Below are 24,440 nucleotides of genomic sequence, written 5' to 3' on the forward strand. Positions count from 1 at the left end.
ATTGATGGGGAACACAGTTTCACGGCAACTGGGAGGATGCGCCATGCAACTTTCCTTGATATCATCGGGTGGATTGACAAAGAATGGGCTTCAGTGAAAACGGGAACCATCCTGTCGGGGTTTCGAAAGGCTGGAATAATAACTGGAGCTGATACTGAGTCTGACAACAGCCACGCAGAAGAGGAGGAAACGGCGCTTTGTCTGCCGCTGGAGTTGGCAGAGTTGTTCATAAGCGACACCGAGGATGAGGAATTCAACGGATTTGCTGATTTGGAGTGAAATCGTCAGCTTGATAAACTTGATTGATCTGTGTTTTGTTATTAATGATAGGCCTATAGTTATTTAAATAAGTTATGTAATGATTTTAGGCCTAAAAGTGAAACAAAGCTGTTGTTCATTTAATGTATTTGTTTTCATTCCAGTGAATAAAAAAAATAGTTTGCTCCCATATTCAAAAGTTGTTTAAATGAATTTAAAATATTCAAGTTTAACAAAAAGATTATTTACATTAAGTAATAAAACGTATTTGAAGGCGTCGTGGCTCAGTCGACTAAGGCGCCATACCATAAATCCAGGGAACCGGGTTCGATTCCAACCCGAGGTCATTTCCCGATCCCTCCCCGTCTCTCTCTCCAGCTCATTTCCTGTCTCTACACTGTCCTATCCAATAAAGGTGAAAAAAGCCCAAAAAAAATCTTAAAAAAAAAAAACCCAAACAATTTATTTCAATTTAGGAAAATCTGAAATAATTGCTTTGGTTCAACCATCAGAAATTGGTTTACATGAAGTTAAATATTTCAGGTCAAATCAAATGAATTATTTATATTGTATAACACTACAATATTAGGTGTGATCGATTACCTCAATTTTTTTAATTTGAGCCAATGTTTAATTTTTTTTCAGTATGTAGGCTATTGAATAACTTCATGTTACGGTACATATTCAGCCAGTTTTTCTCTGGGCTATTATAAATTATTTTGTTTTGCATTTTTAAAAATAACTCTCCTTCCAAGATGAACTTTATTCTTCGTCTCTGATGTTATGGTGTTAATGGTCTGAATAACGTTTAATGTTTTTATCTGATATGATGTTAACTGGCAGGCGCACTTTCTGCCTGTTTTTTTCTCTGATCGGTTGTTGTTTTTTTCACTAGACAGTTGTTTTTACTACCGTACCTGTCTTTGGAGATGATATACCTATAGCCTACTTGGCCTCTGATTTGATGAAATAAAATTCGACAAAAATGAAGAATGACACTCCTCGATGATGACTACAGCTCTAATAACAAAGATGAAAGAGCCATGGGGCGATAATAAGCCCTACCGCTAAAAATATTCTCAAAGCAAACTGATTAATGCATCAGTAATAGGCTACTAATATTAGTTATAATAATATAGGCTATTAGTAATAACGATAGTGATAGTATTAAATATAGTAGTAGATATTTTTTTTTTTTTTAAGATATTTTTTTGGGCTTTTTGCACCTTTATTGGATAGGACAGTGTAGAGACAGGAAATGAGCGGGAGAGAGAGACGGGAAGGGATCGGGAAATGACCTCGGGCCGGAATCGAACCCGGGTCGCCCGCATTCATGGTATAGCGCCTTAACCACCTGAGCCACGACGCCCCCATAGTAGTAGATATTTAAAATAATCAGACTCGCCTACTTACAGGGCAAAGGGCGCGTTATCACTGCTCAGCTGTTCGTTTATTAAATAAACAATGCAGTTGCGCAGTAACCACGCGCCGCTTATCAGATAGAATCACAGATTCTATGGATAGAATAACCCTTCAAAAAAGTGCGACTTATAGTCTGGTGTGACGTATATATGTTTTTTTCGTCTTCATAATACATTTTTTGGCTGATGTGACTTAAACTCCGGAGCGACGTATAGTCCAGAAAATACGGTATATATATATACACACACACACACACACACACACATACATACCTCAGAGTCCTGTGCTGTAGCCAGCACTCATGCTTGTAATGGAGTTTCTCCAGATACTCCAGCGGAATCCCTTGCTCCTCCTCTCTGCCTCTCATATGCAACCTCTCCAAACACCTCTGAGCAACACACACAGACACTTTACTAGAATTACTCAAAAAAAAAAAAAAAAAATTGTATGCTGTAATTTTTCCTTTGGAACACCTTTAGCTTTGATTTGGGCACACACTGGCTGTGGCATTGTTTCAGCATCCTTATGCAACGTCACATTTATTTCCATCCATCAGTTTTTTGCCAAGATCTCATATTGATGATGGGAGCGTAAAACCACTCTGTAAAGTCTTCTCCAGCACATATCAAAGACTTTGAATGGGGTTAAATTCAGGACTCTGTAGTTCAATTCATGTGTGAAAAAAATTCCTCATGCTCCCTGAACCACTCTCATAATTTGAGCCTGATGAATCTGTTATGATGATTATGTTTGTTCATGTGTCCATCAGCAAAATATCACATACAGCTGAGAATATCTTTTAAAAATTGAAATGGCATGTAGTGTATTAGACTTTACCGTGAACTTTCAACGCAACCAGATCCCACAGGGGATCGTACAACCACTGGGATCCCAGTGGATCACTATACCGAGAAGCAGATGCAGGAGGTGGCGCAGGAAAAGGAGACAGAAGCAGGGCTGCCAAGCTGGCATGCTAACTAGGCTAAGGCAAGCTCTGTTCAAGCCTGCTCTGCCCAGCATCTACCTCACAAACGCCAGATCCCTTGGCAATAAGATGGACAAACTGGAGCTGATTACCACGGCACAGAGGGAAGTATGGGACTGCTCGGTAATGTTCATCACTGAGACCTGGCTTCACACTGGGATTCCCGACAAGCTACAGTGACAGCTACAGTGCCTTGCTACAGTGCCTTGCAAAAGTATTCATACCCCTTGAACTTTTTCACATTTTTCCACCTTACAACCACGAACTTAAAAGTTTTTTTTGTTGAGATTTTATGTGATAGACCAACACAGAGTAGCACATAATTGTGAAGTGAAACGAAAATTATAAATGGTCTTCAAAATTTTAAACAAATAAAAATCTGAAAAATGTGATGTGCATTAGTATTCAGCCCCTTTGCATCAATCCTTTGTAGAGCCACCTTTTGCTGCAATTACAGCTGCAAGTCTTTTGTGGTGTGTGTCTACCAGCTTCGCACATCTTGACACTGAAATTTTTGCCCATCTTCTTTGCAAAATAGCTCAAGCTCAGCCAGATTGGATGGAGAGCATCTGTGAACAGCAATTTTCAAGTCTTGCCACAGATGCTCAATGGGATTTAGGTCTGGACTTTGACTGGGCCATTCTAACACATGAATATTCTTTGATCTAAACCATTCCATTGTAGCTCTGGCTGTATGTTTAGGGTCATTGTCTTGCTGGAAGGTGAATCTCCTTCCCAGTCTCAAGTCTTTTGCAGCCTCCAACAGGTTTTCTTCCAGGATTGCCCTGTATTTAGCTCCATCCATCTTCCCATCAACTCTGACCAGCTCCCCTGTCCCTGCTGAAGAAAAGCATCCCCATAGCATGATGCTGTCACCACCATGTTTCACAGTGGGGATGGTGTGTGCAGGGTGATGAGCAGTGTTAGTTTTCCGCCACACATAGCGCTTTGCATTTAGGCCAAAAAGTTCAACTTTGGTCTCATCTGACCAAAGCACCTTCTTCCACATGTTTGCTGTGTCCCCTACATGGCTTCTTATGCCTGTCTTTCAACAATGGCTTTCTTCTTGCCACTCTTCCAAAAAGGCCAGATTTGTGGAGTGTATGACTTATAGTTGTCCTGTGCACAGATTCTCCCACCTGAGCTGTGGATTTCTGCAGCTCCTCCAGAGTGATCATGGGCCTCTTGGCTGCTTCTCTGACCAGTGCTCTCCTTGCTCGCTCTGTCAGTTTAGGTGGACGGCCATGTAGGTTTGCAGTTGTGCCATACTTTTTCCATTTTTGAATGATAGATTGAACAGTGCTTCTTGAGATGTTCAGAGCTTGGGATTTTTTTTTTTTTATAACCTAACCCTGCTCCAGAACTTTACCCCTGACCTGTCTGGTGAGTTCTTTGGTCTTCATGATGCTGTTTGTTCTTCAGTGTTCTCTGACAAACCACTGAGGCCTTCACAGAACAAGTGTACTTATACTGAGAGTAAATTACACACAGTAGGACTCTATTAACTAATTAGATGACTTCTGAAGGCAATTGATTGCACTGGATTGTACTTAGAGGTATCAGAGTACAGGGGGCTGAATACTAATGCACACCACATTTTTCAGATTTTTATTTGTTTAAAATTTTGAAGACCATTTATCATTTTCGTTTCACTTCACAATTATGTGCTACTCTGTGTTGGTCTATCACATAAAATCTCAATAAAAAAACTTTTAAGTTCGTGGTTGTAAGGTGGAAAAATGTGAAAAAGTTCAAGGGGTATGAATACTTTTGCAAGGCACTGTATAGACCAAAGTCATATAAATAAAAATTTATGGTGAAAGTAATGAAATACCATTACAGACTTGCTCAATTAAGACTGATTGACTTCACTGATTGTGGGTTGACTCTCATTAAAACAGGGTAAGTGTTATAACTTATGCAGCATACATGTACATGCATGCATTTTCACTGATAAAACATAAAAGGTTAATTAAATAATCAGATGAACTGAGACAATCACATTCTGAAGCAAATTAAATAATCTTATACCGGTAACTTAAAGGAAAACTCCGGAGTGAAATGCTTTTTAGGTCTATTTTCGCATTATTGGGAGTGCATATGTTGAGTTGCTATCACAATCACATCAATCGGATGTGTTTTGAGAAAATTATTTTTTTTGTGATTTCAACCGGAAAGCGCTAGCACGGCAGTGGCTGGGGCATGTCTTTTTGCCGATACAAAACGCTAGTTTTAAAACCATTGCAAAGCTCAAAACAGCATGACAGTTTTGTGGAAGTGAGTAGAGGGTTCCTACAAACAAAACGAGGTGTGTCTAGCTCTAAAAGTGCACAAATAGAGTGTGTAGAATAGTAAATATAAAGGCAGTGACCTTACCTGAAGTCGGTCTTCCTCAGACGCCATCTTCAGTGGACAGTCCGTAAAAGTCGAGTGGATGGGCTCTGCACTCGGCACTCGACTTTTACGGACTGTCCACTGAAGATGGCGTCTGAGGAAGACCGACTTCAGGTAAGGTCACTGCCTTTATATTTACTATTCTACACACTCTATTCGTGCACTTTTAGAGCTAGACACACCTCGTTTTGTTTGTAGGAACCCTCTACTCACTTCCACAAAACTGTCATGCTGTTTTGAGCTTTGCAATGGTTTTAAAACTAGCTTTTTGTATCGGCAAAAAGACATGCCCCGGCCACTGCCGTGTTAGTGCTTTCCGGTTGAAATCACAAAAAACTAATTTTCTCAAAACACATCCGATTGATGCGATTGTGATAGCAACTCAACATATGCACTCCCAATAATGCGAAAATGGACCTAAAAAGCATTTCACTCCAGAGTTTTCCTTTAAGCACACAATACAAGTTACATGTATTAATCTAAATCAGGGGGTTCATCAAACTACAGCCCGCAGGCCGACTCCGGCCCGCCACCCCCCTTTGACCGGCCCCCCAGCCCCTCTGCCCCCCACCACTTGAACCGGCCCCATGAGGCAATCCCCAAAAGTGGTCATGGCCTATTTTTTTAAATTGCTTTTTGGCAAACAACATGTCTGCATCTTGTATTTTGTTGATTTTATCAATTAAAATTGATATTTAGTTATAAAATGAACTGTTCATATTTTCCGAATTTTCGTCATATGCTCGCGATCAAGCCGTGACAGGCAGCGCATGCACAGAGAACTGTCAGTGTTCAGGACAGCAAAATGGCTAGCGGTAAGCGAAAAGTTGACAGAGAGTGCAGAGTTTTTAAAGAACAGCGGACCACTGATTATTTTTTCGTTCAGTGTAAGGACCGTGCAGTTTGTATTGTATGTAAAGAAAGTGTGTCGGTTTTCAAAGAATATAATCTGCGTCGTCACTACGAAATCTGCCACAAAGAGTATGCTAGTTTGCGAGGGCAAACAAGAGAAGACAGGATTCGGAGGATGAAATGCAGACTGGCTGCACAACAGAATGTATTCCTTCCCCAAACCCAGATCAACCAGGCTGCTGTCCGAGCTAGCTATAAGGTAGCTCACCTACTAGCTACCCATGGAAAGCCGTTTACTGATGGGGACTTTGTTAAAGTATGCATGCTTGCTGTGGCCGAGGTGTGTCCCGACAAGAAGGATGCGCTCAACGCGGTGAGTCTCTCCGCACCTGCTATGACCAGGCAAACCAAAGATTTGGGGGACAACGTGTATCAGGGATGCAAACACAACCATGGTCAAAAAAGAGTGAGGTAGCGTGGCGACGCGGACCCCCCACCACCACCCCACACACACAAAATATCAGTCAGACTTCATTACGGTCCATCCCAACACAAACGAATTTCGCTTCGCTCTCATTGACTTTGAAAGGAGGCGAAATTCGCCAATGTTTTTGCTTAATTTAGACAGCCTAAGTGACTGTAATGTTGTGGCTACCATAGGGCTGCACGATTATGGAAAAAATGATAATCACGATTATCTTGATCAAAATTGTAATCACGATTATTAATCACAATTATTCTTGATGTTAGGGAAATCACTTAAATTTTATTTCACTATATTCAAACAAACAATATGAACAGCTTTCAGTGCAGAATGAAATTTAAAAGAGAAATTCTGATTTCCAAATGACAAATAAATGAAATTTATCCAAGAAATTACCAAAGGATGAAGGAACTGAAAACTCAATTGCAACAATTACATAGCATTATACTGAGGCCTACAAGTTTTTAGCTAGAAAGACCAGCCTATCAACATGCTCTGGCTTTAAACATGAGCGAAGGCAGGTCACAACATGGCCTCCAGTGCTAAATAGTCTGTTGTTAGCTTTTCTCTCTCACCTCAATCTGTTACCTACTCCTCACGCCATTAGGGGGCGAACCGACGCATGTAAGGTTTCATTACTGTGACTTGGCTTGCTTGCTTATTTAGGCGGAGTAATGAAACCTTACATGCGTCGGTTCGCCCCCTAATGGTTTGGCGGAGTACTGGTCAAAAAGTGCTTGATCAGATGCAGCAGAGCTCGCATTTTAAATGGAAATAAATTGCGATTATCATTTAATTTAATCGTGGCAGCCAAAATCGCGATTTTCGATTAAATTCGATTAATTGTGCAGCCCTAGGTTACCACGGATGGATGTATGCACCACGAACTCATAACACACACATGGGTTACACATTACCATTTGATCACTCGATGTTCTAAAATAGCAGCTAGTCGGGTGCTAACGGTTAGCATTTTAACTAAGCCAGACAGCCACAAGCTTTAATAAGACCAATTCTTGCACGTATAGAACGGTATTACGGCACTTAAATATTATCTAGGAACAAAAAACAAAAGTCATTAAACCATGTAGACACTACGTTGAGAACATATACAGTCATCATGCAACTCCTCAAATAACATTACGTTTTTCAGGCGTTTTTTACCCCAAGGATAGGTCATGGCTAATACGGTTAGATGAAGGAGGCTAGGTTACGAGAGACAAAGTTAATATATGCACAATTATTTTAACACTTACGCTTTGATTGTAGACGAGTAAATGACTTCCACTTCAACGCTGATCGTTTACTCCCAGTCACCGAGGCTCCAAAGAAATACACACTAGTAGATGAAATTCAGCAAGTTGATAAATGAACACACCGATCTGAGGAAAAGCCTGGGAGTCACATTCCTTAGCAACCAGATTGCCCAGCCATCGGTTCCACCCACTGTGTAGCAGCTAGCAATTTGTAACGGAACGCTATTGAATTATAATAGCAGCCAGCAGCTACACTGTCAATCTTACTGTCAATGGTTCCATATATCCACCAGGGGGAACCAAACGTTGTATGGTCTGCACAGTACTCGGGTCTATCATTACTACCAGAGTGGATTACCGGAGAGCAACCCCCCCCCCCCCCCCAAAAAACTCTTCGGATCTGCACGAATTACACAAGTCGCCCAAAATGCCGGGGAAAAAGCGGAATGCGCCGAAAAGCGTGCCGTTTGCATGCCTGGATGACCAGCTGAATGAGAGAGTCAGAATTCGAGTTTTTTGCTTTGGCCATGGATGAGAGCAATGACGTACAGGACACAGAACAACTGCTGTGATCTGTTGATCTACTGCTCATATTATAATTTCACTTTTTTTTTAAATGTATTTATTTTATAGGCCTATTTATTTGACCTTTATTAAGTGCTGCACACAATTATTATTAATAATATCAACAGGCCTACCTACAATTTATAATTTTCCACTCACCTTTGCCAGCGTCAATCACCTCAACTAGGCAGATGTTTCTTACCTTGACAGCTTTGATGTTATTTTTATTAGAAAATAAATAAATGGAATATCTGTGGTATTTCAAATTAAAACAAAGTGTGAAGACTCGATTGCTACTTTTGCAAACCACTAGTAAAGATAAACAAATATGTGCCAGGAATCAAGTAGTAGGGATGGCTGTGCCAGGCTAGTAATCTCTACTACACAATGAGGCCTGCTGGTGGTCATATTTGTCTGGGTCATACAATTCTGTTATATAGCTGACCCGACCCCGGCCCCCCATCACAGTCAGGAACGACAATGTGGCCAGAGAAAAAAAGTTTGGTGACCCCTGATCTAAATGCAGGTAAACAACGTTTTTGTTGTTTTATATCCAAATGAGAGTCGGAGCTTACACATCTGTGTTCTCACTTCTTGAAGGCCGATCTTGTGGCTGATTGTTTTGAAACAATCTGACTTTCATTCAGTTCTCCGTTCATTTGCTTCTTCCACGTAAGGGCGAGATGGAAGCAATATCCAGTGAAGAAATCAGACGGCTGCTTCATTCATTCTCTATTTTGTCCATACGGAGTACTCCGGCATTATTGCTTGGCTCAAGCAATTACTAAAACCTGGGATGGAATGGAACGTCACCGGTTTTAGTCACAACCGTGGGGAGTAGGGGTGGCACGGTACACAAAAGTGACGGTCCGGTACGTACCTCGGTCCAGACCCCACGGGTACGGTACATTTTCGGTACAGTGCAGGGGAAAAAAAAAACCCAAAAAGGTTGTCCTTAAGGGTATTTATTGTTCAAAAATAGGTAGCTGAAATATTCTGAATCAAAATGAAAAATGGAACAATGAAGGCAAGGCAAGGCAAGGCCACAGATCACAACATAATACTGAGGTACAATGTTTTAACAGTAATAAACTTCAATCCATTTTTGCAATTATAAACTACAGTATGTACCTCTTAATGTATTACACCATTCAATTTTTTAAGTTTTTCTTCAAAAAAACTAGTTTATCCACACCATCAGTGCTGAGTATAGATCTAGTGGCAGTAACTATGTCACCTGCTGTTGAAAACACCCTTTCACTGGGCACTGATGTAGCAGGTATGGCCAAGTAACTTTTTGCCAATATGGCTAAATTAGGATACAGAGATTCGTGACATTTCCACCAGGAAAGCGGGTCAGAGTCAACTGAGGCACATTCTTTTGCCATGTAAGCACTGATAGTCCGGGAGCCAAAGGCCCAAATTTGGCTGAACCTGGCTTCATCGGTTAAAGTTTTTTTTTTTGCTGTTTGTTGTTGTCCAAGGTCTACTCATTAAGATAAGAGAGGGTGCCCGGTGATATCCCTTGGGCAATTCCGGATATTGGCCCTTTATTGTTGGATGTGCTGCAGTCATAGCCTAAATTCTGACATTTTGACATTCTTCACTTTATGTTCACCAAAGTCTATATATCATACTTATTTTTGTGTTTGTTAACATAATAGGATGAGTTTAAGGCCTGGCGGTGGGGTTCCAGCCATGGTTGGGGGTGTGGCCATGCAATTGGGGGCGGGGCTTATACCAAAAAGCCCTTTATTACTCTATTACTTTGGTTGTTAATGCGAGCCTTAAATTATTAGGCATACACTCCATTGTCATCCTTGTGTTTACTTCTGCAGGGGCATATGAGGGACACAATTAGCTAATTCAAGCCAACTTGTGTAGCTATCTTGCTAACTCTGTCAATCACACTGCCCCCAAAAGATCACAGCACGCATAAGCTAAGCAGAGAAACTATTTGACTGTAATCATGAAAGAGCAGTGACATGTACTCACTGCTTACCAGTGAACTAGACCCATAGTTTCACAACACTGGCTAGCACACCCAACTCTCACCTAGTAAATGCTAGTCACTGATTTTTTTAAGCTAATACATTAAGCTAATAGATTGCTTATTTTAACGATATTGACTGTTGAAATAGTAATGTCCCTGGTTCCCTAGTAAAATTCAGGGCATTGTCCCCGATTATCATCTCAAAAGTCTGTTAACCTTACCCTCACCCCCACTCCAAACCACACTGCTTGTGGACTGAGAGTCATGTGCACTAGCCAGTCCACTGACTAGCACGACTTTTAAAACGTTGGGCAGTAAGGTTTCCTTAAGCTAATACATTAAGCTAATAGATTGCTTATTTTTACGATATTGACTGTTGAAATAGTAATGTTCCTGGTTCCCTAGTAAAATTCAGGGCATTGTCCCCGATTCACCCCCACTCCAAACCACACTGCTCTTCCACTGACTAGCACGACTTTTAAAACGTTGGGGAGTAAGGTTTACTTAACATTCTCCTCTGTACTAGCTGGCATCCAGTACATAAGCATATTTTTACAGACACCTAAGCAATGGCAAAGGGTTTAGAGGGTTTTTTTTTTTCCATCTGAACTCTTAGTTCTTTCCTTAAATAGTTTTTGTGTTTTGTGTGTGTTTGCATACTGTATGTAATTATTTAACATAATTATTGCTCATTAGTGTGTGTGCATGTGTGTGCGCGTGTGCATGCATGCATGCACGTACATGCTTTATGTACTGTAGTTCTTGTATCAAAATTGTTAATTTTGCAAATTTATGAAAGGGTCAATTACACGTTTGACTAATTTGAATGACAGTAAAGCGTGAATACTGTACAGCCAATTTGGTTAATTGAAAATCAGTATCTTTTGCTATTCTTGTGTGCGCGCGCATGCTGTATATGCCATTTTGCATGCTTGATATATTGCATACTGTAGTTTTACATAGTGGATCACTGGTGTGAGTGTATATGCATGCTGTATATAGTTATATTGCATGCTGTATATAGTTCTTTTACATAGTGGATCACTGGTGTGAGTGTATGCATGCTGTATATAGTTCTATTGCATGCTGTAGTTCTTTTACATAGTGGATCACTGGTGTGAGTGTATACATGCTGTATATAGTTCGTTTACATAGTGGATCATTGGTGTGAGTGTATGCATGCTGTATATAGTTCTTTTACATAGTTATTGGTCATTAGTGTGTGTGTGTGCATGCTGTATATAGTTCTTTTGCATGCTGTATAGTTCTTACATAGATATTGATCATTATTTTGTATTAACTGTAGAGTTTATGTAATACTTGTATAAAAATCGCTAATTTGGAAAAGTTATGAAAGGGTTAATTAATCCACATTTGATGTATTTGAATGACAAATATAGAGAAAAATGTGAATACCTATCAGATACAGCCAACTTGGTGCATTTAATATCAGTATTTACACTGATATTATTTTTTTTGTATTTTCTTCCATTATTTGGGCATATAGGGCATTAAAGGGTTAATATATTAAATTGGCCAAGGGATATCACCGGGCACCCTCTTAAATCTTGAAGAGCTACCTCAAATCTATAAGATAAAGCAAAAAAAAAAACTTTAACCAAAAATTCCGGGTCCGACCCCATGGCTCCCGGACTATGACTTCTTCCTTTAACTTCTGATTCAAAGTAGGCTGGCTCCTCTGATCAGCCCTGAAGAGGGAGCCAAAAATTTCTGCCATTGCTGACCCCTTGGAAGGAGGTGGGGAGGAGGATACCTCTGACTCCTCTGTCTTCACTGGCAAAGGAGTGGCCTGTGAAGTTGATGGTCTGTCCTCCTGTGTGGACAGAGACAGATCATTCTGCAATGTGAAAAGGGGGAAAACAATAAATTGAGCATTATGGTGTAACAGTAGATTAGTCACTTAAGAAATAACATTTTATATATTATTAATTATTATTTTCTTAAATGCATACCTGTTGTGCTCTTCCCAGCACTTCTCTGATAATATCGTCATGGACTTTCCTGTGGCACGCTGGATCTAGGTGATTCAGTGTTTTGAACCTGGGGTCCAATAATGTACATTTATTTAGGAAATCCCTGAGGTCTGGGTCCTCGTATCTGCCTTTGAAGTTTTCTCCAATTGCATTTTTCATCTCCCTGGTAATTGGAGCATCAGATGTATTTTCTTGTGTGGCATTCAGGATTGTAGTTTGCAGAGGCAGGATCATGGAAATAGATGGTGCTGTTTCTGTCCTAATAACTGCTGTGATCATCTTCAGAGGCTTCATAACATCGACTATGTTCTCTGCATAGGACAGCTCCTGATCTGACAGATTAGCGATGCCCTTGGTCTTGATTTTCTTCTCTGTCAAGGCTGAGTAGATAGCAGCTTGTTGCTCTAGGTATCTCTCGACCATTTCGTAGCTGGAGTTCCAGCGCGTGGCAACATCAATGATGAGACTGTGGTGCGGCAAATCAAGCATGTCCTGTTTCGTTTCCAGAATGTAGGCAGCCGTTGTGCTGCGGTGAAAGTATGACACTGTTGATCTCATTTTTGCAAGTACATTCGATACCTGCTTGACATCGAGTGCTTTCTTAGCGGCCAAGTTAAGGGTATGGGCAAAGCACGCTATGTGCGGACCGAGCCCTGCCTCACCAATTGCATTGACAATGTTTCTTGCATTGTCGGTGGTGACTGCTTTATTCATCCCAGGCCTTTCGAGTTTCCACTCTGACACAACTTCATTTAGCTTATCAGCTAGGTGGCTACTTGTGTGCTGCTCGTACAAGGGGCGCGTTTGTAGGACTACCGTTCTCATCTCCCACAAAGAGCTGATAAAATGCGCCGTTATTGTGAGAAAGCTTTCGGTAGCTCGAGACGTCCACAAATCAGTTGTGAGAGCAATAGAAGGAGCCGCTGACAACTCCAATTCCACTACGTGCCTTGTTCTTTTGTAAATGTCTGGTACTACCGTTTAATATGGCTGCGGGATGGCACCATGAAACGTGGTTCTAGCACATGTAACAAATATTTGAAGCCTTCCTCTTCCACAGTGGAGTATGGGCGCATTGCGGATGCAATATAAATCCCAACTGCGTCGGTAATTTTTTTCATTCTAGTAGAGTTTGTGTCTAGTGGTTGGTGAAACACGGTGGGGAGAAGTGACTGGACACTCTTTTTTTTCGGTCTTGTTCCAGTTATGGGGATGCCTGGGTGATGTCGTCGGATGTGCTTTAGCATGTTCGAAGTGTTCCCATTTGCATAACTAACCACTGTCGAACAACGCCGACAGACAGTCTTCGTTTTGTCTACTTCTCGCTCACCTTTATTGTAAGTCACGGGAAACCCGAAATTACCCCACACCGTTGATTTAAACGATGCAGGCAGGTCTTCTAACTCCGGTGTGCTGTCACTCGCCATTCTTGCATTCGTGCATACTTCTCTTCAAACTTGCAGCCGCAAAGAAAAATAAGGAGCCATACCAAGCAGCGGTTGTATTTTGAAGGCGTTTGGGCGGGGTTGGAAAAGCTAGACCAATCAAGAGTTTCCAGGTGCAAATGGTTAATATGCCCTGAATGAATCCTGACGCGACACATCAGTTCCGCGTTTAGTTCTTATTTAAAAAAAAAAAAAAAAAAAGAGTACCATGTATTCTCCGTGACAATGCATGTATCGGACCGTGACCCCCGTACCGTGACGGTCCAATAAGAGTACAAATACCGTGCCACCCCTAGTGGGGAGGTCACTGCCCGAGCGATGTGTCCCGTCTCATTCCATCCTGGGTTTTACCAACAACCCTTGGCTCATACTCTGGGAGAACTGGTGCAACTGAACTTACTTTCCTTTTCAAAAAGAAAAATAAAAGCTTTCCTTTTCTTGTAGTTTTATTTAATTGTTGGTACTGCACCCTCTTTCAATACGGGCCAACGCTCCTCAACAGATCAGAGGTCTCATATGAGTCTTCAGTAAAATGTGCAGAGCAGAAGAGAGACCACTTCGTAGGCACCCAATGTGCCCGTGAACAACTTGCAAAACGCGTCCAAATCTTTGCAGTTTGAACATTCTTGGGCCATGAATGCAATGTAAATCCACCTTCTGTCGTGCTGCTGGCACATCTACGTGGCATGGCAATAAATTGGCTCAAAATGGAGCATCGCAGTTTGCAGTATAGCAGAAATGGCGACGAGACCGATAGCCTTCCTGCTGTGACGTCAAGGTCATTCACTCAGACCGCTACCTATATGAATCACTTTAACTGTAAAAGTTACTTAGATTTATTGTTAACGCTTAAAACTATTTCTGTGCCATTCTTGAGGTCTCAAAGCACTTATAAATGAAAGTGAGGCCATGGTTCTGCGTATCTCCTTTAAACCCAAGTCAATTCCCACATTAAGTTCTGAAACGCGCAGTTTGATTGGTTAACCCATGCACTATAAGCCAATCAATTTCCGGGTTATGTTCCATTTTATCTGGAGGCGCAATATGGATGAAGTACATTTACATGCTCCACCGCGGCATTTAAAATTGAAGGTGTGGGCTCATTTTGGTTTTAAAAACATAAATGAGAAAGAAAAAGCGACATGCAAGATATGCTTTACAGATGTCATGTGTAAAACTGGTAATACAAGCAACTTGAACACACATTTAAAGAGGAAACATGGAATCAATCTGACCGGCAAATCGGAGCGCGATTCGGCATCTGGAAGTGGTGGTATCACCAAGAAGAAATCTACAGGTCAATTTCGCCTCGCTGATGTGATGAATGCTAGATATTCTCATAACAGCACTCGCTCAACAACAATATCAAGTCAAGTTTATTTGTATAGCACTTTTAATAATAAACATTGTCGCAAAGCAGCTTTACAGAATTTGAACGACTTAAAATATGAGCTAATTTTATCCCTAATCTATCCCCAATGAGCACGCCTGTGGCGATGGTGGCAAGGAAAAACTCCTTCAGACAACATGAGGAAGAAACCTCGAGAGGTTGAAAAGGCTGACAGCATTACTATCACAACTGATTCTTGGACTTCACGTGCAACAGAAAATTATGTAGCCGTCACTGCTCACTTCATTAATACTAAATGGGAAGTTGAAAATTACACCCTTGAAACAAAGAAGTTCGGTGAATCCCACACAGCTGAAAACTTGTCACATGGTCTGAAAGAAACCATTGACAAATGGAAACTTGGGGGTAATGGAATAGGTTCTGTCCAACAGACAATGCAAGTAACATTGTTCGTGCTGTTAAGGATGCAGAACTGAGCCCACACATTCCATGCTTTGCACATATGATAAATCTTGCAACACAACATGGACTAAAAGTGCCACAAATGGACAGACTTTTGGGCAGGGTCAGACACATGATTAATTTTTTTCATAAGAGTACATCAGCCACCAGCAGTCTTTTACTGATGCAAAAGAAGCTTGACCTCCCTCAGCACAAGTTACTTATTAATGTCTCTACTAGATGGAACTCTACTTTTGACATGCTTGAGAGATATTTGGAACAGCAGGCTGCTATTTGCTGCCCTAATTGAGGTTAAGAAGAATGTAAAAGACTTGGTAACTTTGTCTGATGAGCATATCCAAAACACTGAAGAACTTCTAAAAATTCTCAAACCTCTCGGGACAGTTACCAACATGATGTGTAGTCAGATGCATCCAACAGTGTCTCTTATACACCCCCTTAAGGAAATGCTCCTGAAGCAACTTGAAACTGTACCAACTGACAACATACTGCTTTCAGAAGTCAAAACAGCCATTAAGTTCAGATCTCAGACCAAGGTAAGTCATATTTTAATTAGCAAATAATGTCACATGGTAATGGTAAGACTCGAAATTACAAAGAATTCCATTTGTGATCTTTATGACTTGGAAATCTGTTTAATTTCTTGTTTTTATGATTACAGGTACACAGAGACTTCTGTATTGAAGTTCCTTCTTAAGGCATCTGTTCTTGACCCTCGCTTTAAAAGCCTTCCCTACCTGGATGATGATGCCAGACATTATATTTTCCATGCTCTTGCAATGGAAGCAGTGGACCATGCAACTCGAAGGTACGCGCATTATTTACCACTAAAATAATTTTACTGACTATTCTCGGTCTGTGCTGTCTGGAAGCATTGAAAAAATACAAATTTACAAGGATTTTCTGTACATTTCAGAATGTAACTGTAAAGAAAGAACCAGGAACTTCTACTGAGGAGAGCAACCATGCTGCACTGCCTAATCTACCTGCTACCCCAGCCCTTGAAGGCTGGCGAGAGCCTTTCTGTGCAGAGTTTGCATGTTCTCCCCGTGTCCGCGTGGGTTTCCTCCGGGTGCTCCGGTTTCCCCCACAGTCCAAAGACATGCAGGTTAGGTAAACTGGCGACTCTAAATTGACCGTAGGTGTGAATGTGAATGGTTGTCTGTGTCTATGTGTCAGCCCTGTGATAACCTGGCGACTTGTCCAGGGTGTACCCTGCCTTTCACCCGTAGTCAGCTGGGATAGGCTCCAGCTTGCCTGCGACCCTGTAGAACAGGATAAAGTGGCCAGAGATAAATGAGATGAGATATTTATGTTTGTAATGAATTTAATTAATTGTTATGTTTTAAGTTTGTTATGAATTAAAAAAAACGCAAAAACAATGGATCTGCTTCTATCGTATCAAAATTAATCAAACCGAGGTGTCAGTATTGTGATACGTATCGAACCGAAGTTTGAGTGCATCACTGCAGCCCTACTGACCACCTGTCCCTGTTTCTCACACCAGTATACAGACCTCTCATTGTACATCAAAACCTAGTGTGAGAATCATAAAGACATGGCCTGAGGGGGCTTCATCTCAACTTCAGGACTGCTTTGGGTGCACATGTTGGGACTTATTTGCACAACAAGATATTGATGACTACACATCTACTGTCCTGTCTTATGTTAAGTGCTGTGCCGACTGTTACAGTGGACATGCGTATCAGGACCTTCCCGAACAACAAACCGTGGATGACAAAGGACGCCAAGCATCTATCGCTGGAGCACAACTCTGCCTTTAGATCTGGGAACAATGATCTCTACAGCCAGGGCTCTACAGTGCGCACATTTCACTCGCATTTGTGAGCAAATTTTTCGGCATGCGAACGATGAAAAAAAAACACGTGCATTCGTGCGAGGGCTTCTTGCGGCCGACAATTTAGGAAAGCACTGAGCACAGACGCGACGAGTTTAACATTCTAAAATGTATCAAACGTTAAACTGCAAAGTATGTAAATCCAGCGCTGGATAGCCTACCTATCCAGTGTAATGAGTAACGGCCTGTATTGTTGTGTGTGCGTGTGCACGCGCGTTCTGCCTGCGCCTTGCTCCCTGTCTGTAGTTGCGTGCATTGCCTCTGTCTTGCACTGCGGTGGTTCCCACGGTGTGGGGGGGGTGAAAAAGTTACATTTTTTTGCCATTCTGCCATGCTAGTGCATTTTACCAGGACATGAGATTTCAGCATTTTTATTCTTCTCGGTCTGTAGCTTGAATAAGTTTAGGCTACTGAATAACACTTTCAGTTAAAGTTGAGTCTAGTGTTTTTGTGCTGACGCTACAATAGCCTACTATCACAATAAATATCCCCCCTTACATTTCCCGTTTTCTACTCATCTTTCTGTGATTGCCCCTCTTTCCCACGGTTGTATGTTGTGGGTGTGGCATTAGGTGGGAAAAGTGCTTTTTAGGGATTCATCAGATCATTCAACTGAGAGATAACTGAGAGCTGGTTCGGACCGAGCTGAGAAATATATTCGCTATGCAGAGAATAACGGCGTTTTATAAAAGCAATGATGGTGGAAACAAGAATAAAAGAACGGACGAGGAAGAAAGTGTAGTGAAGAAAGCTAGAACGATGGGAGAAGGTGCGGGAAAATTATATAATGAGATGGAAAGCACACACCCCAGTGCAAACATTTAGATGGGAACATACAACACAGCAGAAAAACAAATAATATACAGTATATACAAATGGTGCATGTCACAACACAGCAGAAAAACAAAGAATATATAATACACAACTGGGCGTGTTGAGTTGCAGATGTTAATTGCACATTAGTTATAGAAACTCAGTTCAGCTACAAAACTCAGGATATTGCACTGTATTTGGTATTGCATTGTACTGGGTATGGATGTAAAAGTATAGAAATATAAAATATACAAAAGCTATAAAAGCTAAAAAGTTGCTCTGTGAGGTTGCACTGTAATAAGTATTGCACTGTATCAGGTAAGTGTGAGAATATTTAGCCTGGGCCCGCCCATCCTAAGTGTGACGCAACACGAGGGCCTGTTGTGAGCTTAGTCTGGCAAGGCAAGCTATCTCCAGCTCTTCCAAGCTCCCGAAAAATCGGGAGCCAATCAACTTTGAGCATCTCCAATGGCCCTGGGTAGAGGCATGTTCAAGGCAGTGACGTAGTAGAACTGCGACCGGAAGCCATAGATTGTTTACAGAATCTATGCCGGAAGTGCTTCATTCACTAGAAACATTACGAACATGGAGCAGCGGCAAGCCTTTGACACAGCGGTAGATGCTGTATTGAAAGCATTCAACGGGAAGTTCTCATTGAAAACGGAGCAAAGAGCAGCCCTGGAGGTATTTATCTTCTTCCTGTTACTCAAGCAGTTTCCGTCGTGTCACATACGTCAGAGGAAAGAGTGATGTGATTGGTTTAAGCTTCGTCACAGCCTTTTCTGGCTTCGACCAGTAGCAAACAGGCATTTCAGGAAGGCGGGTCAACCACGCGCTTTGGGAAACGGTTGGGCTTAATATCTTTGCCAGACCAAATGCTCGCAGAGCTTTGAAGTCGCGTTAGCCAGACTAGAGAATATTGTCCTTTTAGGTCCTTGTTGGTGCATTGTTGCACCTGCCAGAAGTGGCATCAGTCAGTGCATGTAATTAGCCTTTTTCACATTACATCACTTGCAGAAGAACCTCACATCCGTTTTCAGCCTTTTGAATGGAAGAAGAGGTGGCATGCTAATCTGCTGGCTAACAAGTAGCAACCATAGAAAGTCAGTAAACTTCCTTTCCAAAACAAGGCAGACAGGTGACTGGAATGGTCGCCAACAATACGTAATGATAAACAACAATGTGCAATATTATTATCAATCTTATCTGTGAATGACACAGTTTTGTTAACATATGTTGCTGCCGTGTACCTCTTCTTCCATTCAAAAGGCTGAAAACGGATACGAGTTCCCCTGCAAGTGACGTAATGTGAAAAAGGCTAATTGTTCAAGGTGGTTATGGCCTGTGGGAAAAACCTGTTTTTGAGTCTGTTGGTCCTTGCTTTGATGCACCTGTAACGCCTGCCTGAGGGCAGCAAGTCAAAGAAATCAGAGCCAGGGTGGGAGCTGTCCTTGATGATGATGTTAGCTCTGCTGAGCTCTGCTCTCTGTTTAGCTACTGTTTGTTCATTCATTCAGTTGTTCGTTATTCATTTGTTTGTTCATTCATTCATTCATTCATTCTCAATTGAATTTTGCGTTTTATGTGTTGGTGTGTCTAAGGTTTGCGCTGCAATAAACCTTTAAAATGAAAACCTCCTTGTGCTTGTGCCCCCATTTTTTTCCCTGTGCTCCTAAAATTTTTAACTTAGGAGCACGTGTGTTCCTGAAAAAAAAAAATTAGTATAGAGCCCTGTCTACAGCACGGACCAACCTCAAGAGAGCCATCAGGAGGGCCAAGGCAGACTACAGGCAGAGGATAGAGGGATACTTCAATGATGGAGACCCACGGCAGACATGAACCTCACCAAGTACAAAGGCAGAGATGATGCAACAACAAGCAGCAGCGATTCTCTTGCAGAGGAGCTGAATCATTTCTTTGCTTGATTTGAGGTGGATGATGCAGAGATTAGGAAGAAGCTGATACCAACACTGGCCAGCCCGACACTGAATGTCAGTACTGATGTCAGGAGAGTGCTCTGTAGCATGAACACCAGGAAAGCTGTTGGTCCTGATGGTATACCCAGGGAGAGCACTCAGACACTGCGCAGAGGTATTCTGTAAAATCTTCAATCTCTCCCTGTCTCTATGCACTGTCCCGAAATGTCTGAAGTCTGCCACTATTGTGCCCATACCTAAGACGACATATACCGTATTAGCAGCCTAAATGACTTCAGACCAGTTGCTCTTACCTCCACTGTTATGAAGTGTTTTGAGAAGCTGGTCTTGAGTTATATCAAAGCAGCACTCCCACCCACCCTGGACAAGCACCAGTTCGCATATAAACAGGTCAACTGAAGATGCCATTAATACAGCACTACATACTGCTCTGTCCCACCTGGAACACCCTAAAACATGCATGAAGATGCTGTTATTGGACTTTAGTTCAGTATTTAACACAATCATACCCAGCAGAATGGAGAACAAACTGCTGGACCTGTGTGTAAATCAGCACATGTGCAGCTGGATCAGAGACTTTTTAACCGACTGTTCTCAGGTTGTCAGGATGGGGACTTATCACTCCTCTCGGACAATAAACACTGGGGCCCCGCAAGGGTGCGTGCTGAGTCCTCTCCTGTTTTCCCTTTATCATACACATGACTGCATACCAACCTAGAGCATAAATATCATCATTAAATTTGCAGATAGTTGGCCTGATACACAATGGTGATGAATCCGCATACAGGGACGAGGCCCGCAGACTAACAGACTGGTGCTCCATGAACAACCTGGCACTCAACATCTCCAAAACCAAGGACATGATCATTGATTTCAGGAGACCACATGAAGGCCTTGCTCCCCTATAGATTAGGGGTGATGCAGTTGAGAGTGTCCTCATTTAAATTTCTGGGCACACACTTCACACAAGACCTCACATGGACTACAAATATCATTGCCCTGGTGAAGAAAGCATAGCAGTGACTATTTCCTTTGGACATTGAAAAGACTGGACATGTATCATATCAGCTGCTTCTTTCATTCTATCGCTGTTCTATTGAAAGCATCCTCACCTATGGCATGCTGGTGTGGTTTGTGAACTGTACAGCAGCTGACAAGAAGGCTCTAAAGAGAGTAATGACAGCAGTACAGAAAATTATTGGAACTCCATTATAAACATTACAGGACATGGTACCTCTGCCGCGCAACCAGCATCATTAGAGACTTATCAGACCCTGGTCACCATCTTTTCAAATCTGTTGCCCTCTGGGAGGCGCTTCAGGCCCTTAAAAACTCACACCTCCAGACTTAAGAACAGTTTTTATCCAAGTGCTATGAGAGAACTAAACTCTTAGAACTGATATTTTGAAGTGTGCAATATGTCTTTGGATGTGCAATATGATCAGTCCTGTGTAGTATGCACTTTATTTACTGTTCTTGTGATTGCCCCCTATTTATGGCTTTACCTCACTTTTTATTGCCTTATGGTGTTTTATTATTATCCTTTTATGTGTTTCTATGTCTTTGCTTTTTTTATGACCTATTTTTATGTCTTTTTATATGATCCACTAGAGCAGGGGTGGGGAACGTTTGGCCTCCGGGCCATATACGGCCCACGAGACCGTTTGATCCGGCCTGCAAGATGATTCATAATTACTCACTCGCGCGCCCACGCACAAAAAATTAAATCAGAAAAAATGAGACCGCAATTACTAAAATAGGTGAGTGGTTCTTTTTCCAGGCCAAGGTCAGGGTCCTGAACCCCACACGGGCAGATCGTGATCATGCGCAGTCATGTCACGTCATTTAGCGGGCATAGACAGACTGTTTAACGATTTCACCAAAATGCACCATGGCGAGTATGAAGAAGAGAAAGGTAGATGTTGAATGCCGCACTTTTCAGAAAAAACGGACAAACAATTATTTTTTCGGAGAAGTAAAAAGCAAGCCAGTTTGCTTAGTTTGTGGGGAAGCACTTGCAGTGATGAAAAAGGCTAATCTGGAGCATCATTACAGCACCAAACACACCAAAGTGGACGAGCTGAAAGGACAAATGCGTGTGGGTAAAATTAATGCTCTTTGGCGAAGTTTGGGCGCCCAGCAAGCAACATTCACAAGACCTCAAGGTAACCAAGAAAACGTTATACAGGCTAGTTTTGTGGTAAGTGAGCTAAATCATCAAGAAACTGAAACCACATTCAGAAGGGGAGTTTGTGAAGGAGTGCCTTGTCGCTGCCGCGGAACTGCTCGCACCGGACAAAGTGAAACTTTTCTAAAGTGTCAGTTTGTCTCGAAGAATGGTCTCCAATCGGATTACCGACGTGGCACAAGACATTGAGAAAACATTGAAGGATACCGCGAGGGATTTTCAGTTTCTCTCATTAGCCTGCGACAAGACAACAGGCCTCACAAATACCACCCAACTCGCCACTTTTGTGCGTGGGATTACAACTGTGCTTTACATCAGTACATATAAACTCAATAAGAACAAGACTAAAAACTGAGCATTAAAACAATAAGAGGTGGATAAAATTTAAAAAAAAAAATGGGAAGATTAAAAAGGGATAAATCAGAAAGTTACACCAATAAAGTTGCTTTTTTATTTGAATAGCATGAAAGAAAGCTAAAATAAATGGGCTGCATGTTAAAATTTTCAGCAGAGGTTATGGGTTAAAAAATTTTGTTTGGGCCCCATAGGATGTTATAAAACTCGAAATAGCCCTTGATAGGAAAAAGGTTCCCCACCCCTGCACTAGAGGAACAGAATTTCATTGTACATTGTGCAATGACAATAAAAGGAAATTAAATTGAATTAAATGCTGTCATCCTGGAATATTCCTGTTCCATCATGGAAGAAAAAAAAAAAGTCCATTGATAGGGTAACCTGGTCATTCAGTACATTATGCCACATAACACTGTTGAGCCTCAAACTGACCAACTGAAACAACCTCCGATCATAACACTGCCTCCAGAGGCTTGTACAGTGCATGATGGGTGCATTACTTCATGTGCACATGAACCTTTTTTCTTTGCTCCAGGGTCCAAACTTTATGCTCTCTAACAAATTGAAGCCTCTTCTGATTAGTCACACAAACAAGTGGTTTTCTTATGGCCACAGCACTTTAGTAGCAATCCTGTGTGTTCTCGTCACACTGTGCATGTGAAAATGCGCTTACTTTCACTATTAAACATAGCTGTGAATTTCACTGTTGATTTTTTATGATTTCAAATTCACCCTTGTGATCTCTGATCACGGTCAGTCAGGATTTTTTTCCGACCACATTTCTTCGGTGAAGTTGATGATTCACCACGATCCTTCCAGGTTTTAATAATGCAATGGACAGTTCTTAACCCATTTCCAGTAATTTCAGTAATCTGCTTAGTAGTTTTCTTTGCTTGATGCAGGCCAATCCTTTGACAACTCAAACACATTTTTTCCATGACCACAGGATACATCTTCCAACATGGTTGTTAAAGAAATGAGAAGCTACTCACTGCATCAATTAGGGTTAAAATAGTTGTTGCCAGCTGAAACAGATTGATCACTGCAGTAATTGTTCAATCAAAGGCTCTTAAGTATTTACTTATTTAAATCCCAATGGTGACTTATTTGGCCAGGCAGTGTTGACTTGCTTATTATACACAAGCAAGTAAAGAAATGGAATTCAGAGCAATTTCTTTCAAATAAAAGATAAAGCTGTAAAATATTTCACAAATACTTATGTGGTCCGTTTTGCTAACTCCTGCAACTTTTGAAGGCAAGTTGATCTTCAAAACATTTCTTAGTTTTTCCCCACATTTAAGAAGTTATGGGTAAAATGGGTAAAATTTGAGTTAAGGCAGGTGTGTGTGTACCTCTGGTTTGGCCCTCAGGTAAATGATGCCATCCAGCTCGATGTGCTGGCCAAATTGTTTATGCAGCCAGCTGTGCCAGTCCTGATAAATGGCCCACTCAGTCTCATTTAAACACTCGCTCTCATACAAATTCGCTGCAAAGATGTATCTGCAGGACAGAAAGAGACTCAGACTTAAACACACAATCTGATACACAGCAAGATCCAAAATACCATGAGCAAGAACTGCTTCTAATTTCACAAAATAAAACTTGTCATAAACGTTCACAGAGCATCTGGTTGACTAGAGAATTGGGAGGAGGATCCCGTGGACAAAAAGCAAAAAAGGCCAATTATATTTGTGTGTATTCAAGTCAAGTTTATTTGTATAGCGCTTTTAACAATAAACATTGTCGCAAAGCAGCTTTACAGAATTTGAACGACTTAAAACATGAGCTAATTTTATCCCTAATCTATCCCCAATGAGCAAGCCTGTGGCG

At 41.5% G+C, this 24,440-nt stretch overlaps 2 protein-coding genes and 1 long non-coding RNA gene across 4 annotated transcripts in view; 1 reads left to right on the plus strand and 2 right to left on the minus strand.

Moving 5' to 3' along the window:
* The window catches only part of dck (deoxycytidine kinase), a 107,834-nt gene that overhangs the window by 12,995 nt on the left and 70,399 nt on the right, over positions 1-24,440 (minus strand). Inside the window, exons 4-5 of the mRNA XM_060935760.1 lie at positions 23,963-24,110; positions 1,953-2,068 (exon numbers count right to left, since the gene is read on the minus strand). Of these exons, the coding sequence (XP_060791743.1) occupies positions 1,953-2,068; positions 23,963-24,110 (264 nt within the window). The remainder of the gene's footprint in view (positions 1-1,952; positions 2,069-23,962; positions 24,111-24,440) is intronic.
* Positions 5,131-16,844, plus strand: LOC132895320 (uncharacterized). Of its 2 annotated transcripts, XR_009655722.1 has the most exons (4): positions 5,131-5,173; positions 15,904-15,996; positions 16,122-16,268; positions 16,377-16,844. It is a non-coding gene; the product is annotated as an uncharacterized LOC132895320 (long non-coding RNA). The 2 variants fall into 2 exon arrangements; XR_009655721.1 differs by lacking the exon at positions 5,131-5,173 and having other exon boundaries at positions 13,820-15,996.
* Positions 11,640-13,792, minus strand: LOC132895318 (zinc finger BED domain-containing protein 4-like). The gene is made up of 2 exons (XM_060935759.1): positions 12,182-13,792; positions 11,640-12,066 (listed from the first exon to the last, which is right to left on the minus strand). Exons 1-2 carry the CDS (start codon positions 13,025-13,027, stop codon positions 11,785-11,787), a joined length of 1,128 nt encoding a protein of 375 aa, XP_060791742.1. The 5' UTR covers positions 13,028-13,792; the 3' UTR covers positions 11,640-11,784.

This window comes from Neoarius graeffei, chromosome 12, assembly GCF_027579695.1.
Source record: "Neoarius graeffei isolate fNeoGra1 chromosome 12, fNeoGra1.pri, whole genome shotgun sequence".
Taxonomy (NCBI): domain Eukaryota; kingdom Metazoa; phylum Chordata; class Actinopteri; order Siluriformes; family Ariidae; genus Neoarius; species Neoarius graeffei.

What these genes read in the sequence shown, in the direction of transcription:
- LOC132895318 (XM_060935759.1), bottom strand. Translation starts at nt 13,027, where the DNA reads ATGAGAACGGTAGTCCTACAAACGCGCCCCTTGTACGAGCAGCACACA. An exon ending in TGCTGGGAAGAGCACAACAG is followed by an intron (nt 12,067 to 12,181) that starts GTATGCATTTAA and finishes TTCACATTGCAG; the next exon opens with AATGATCTGTCTCTGTCCAC.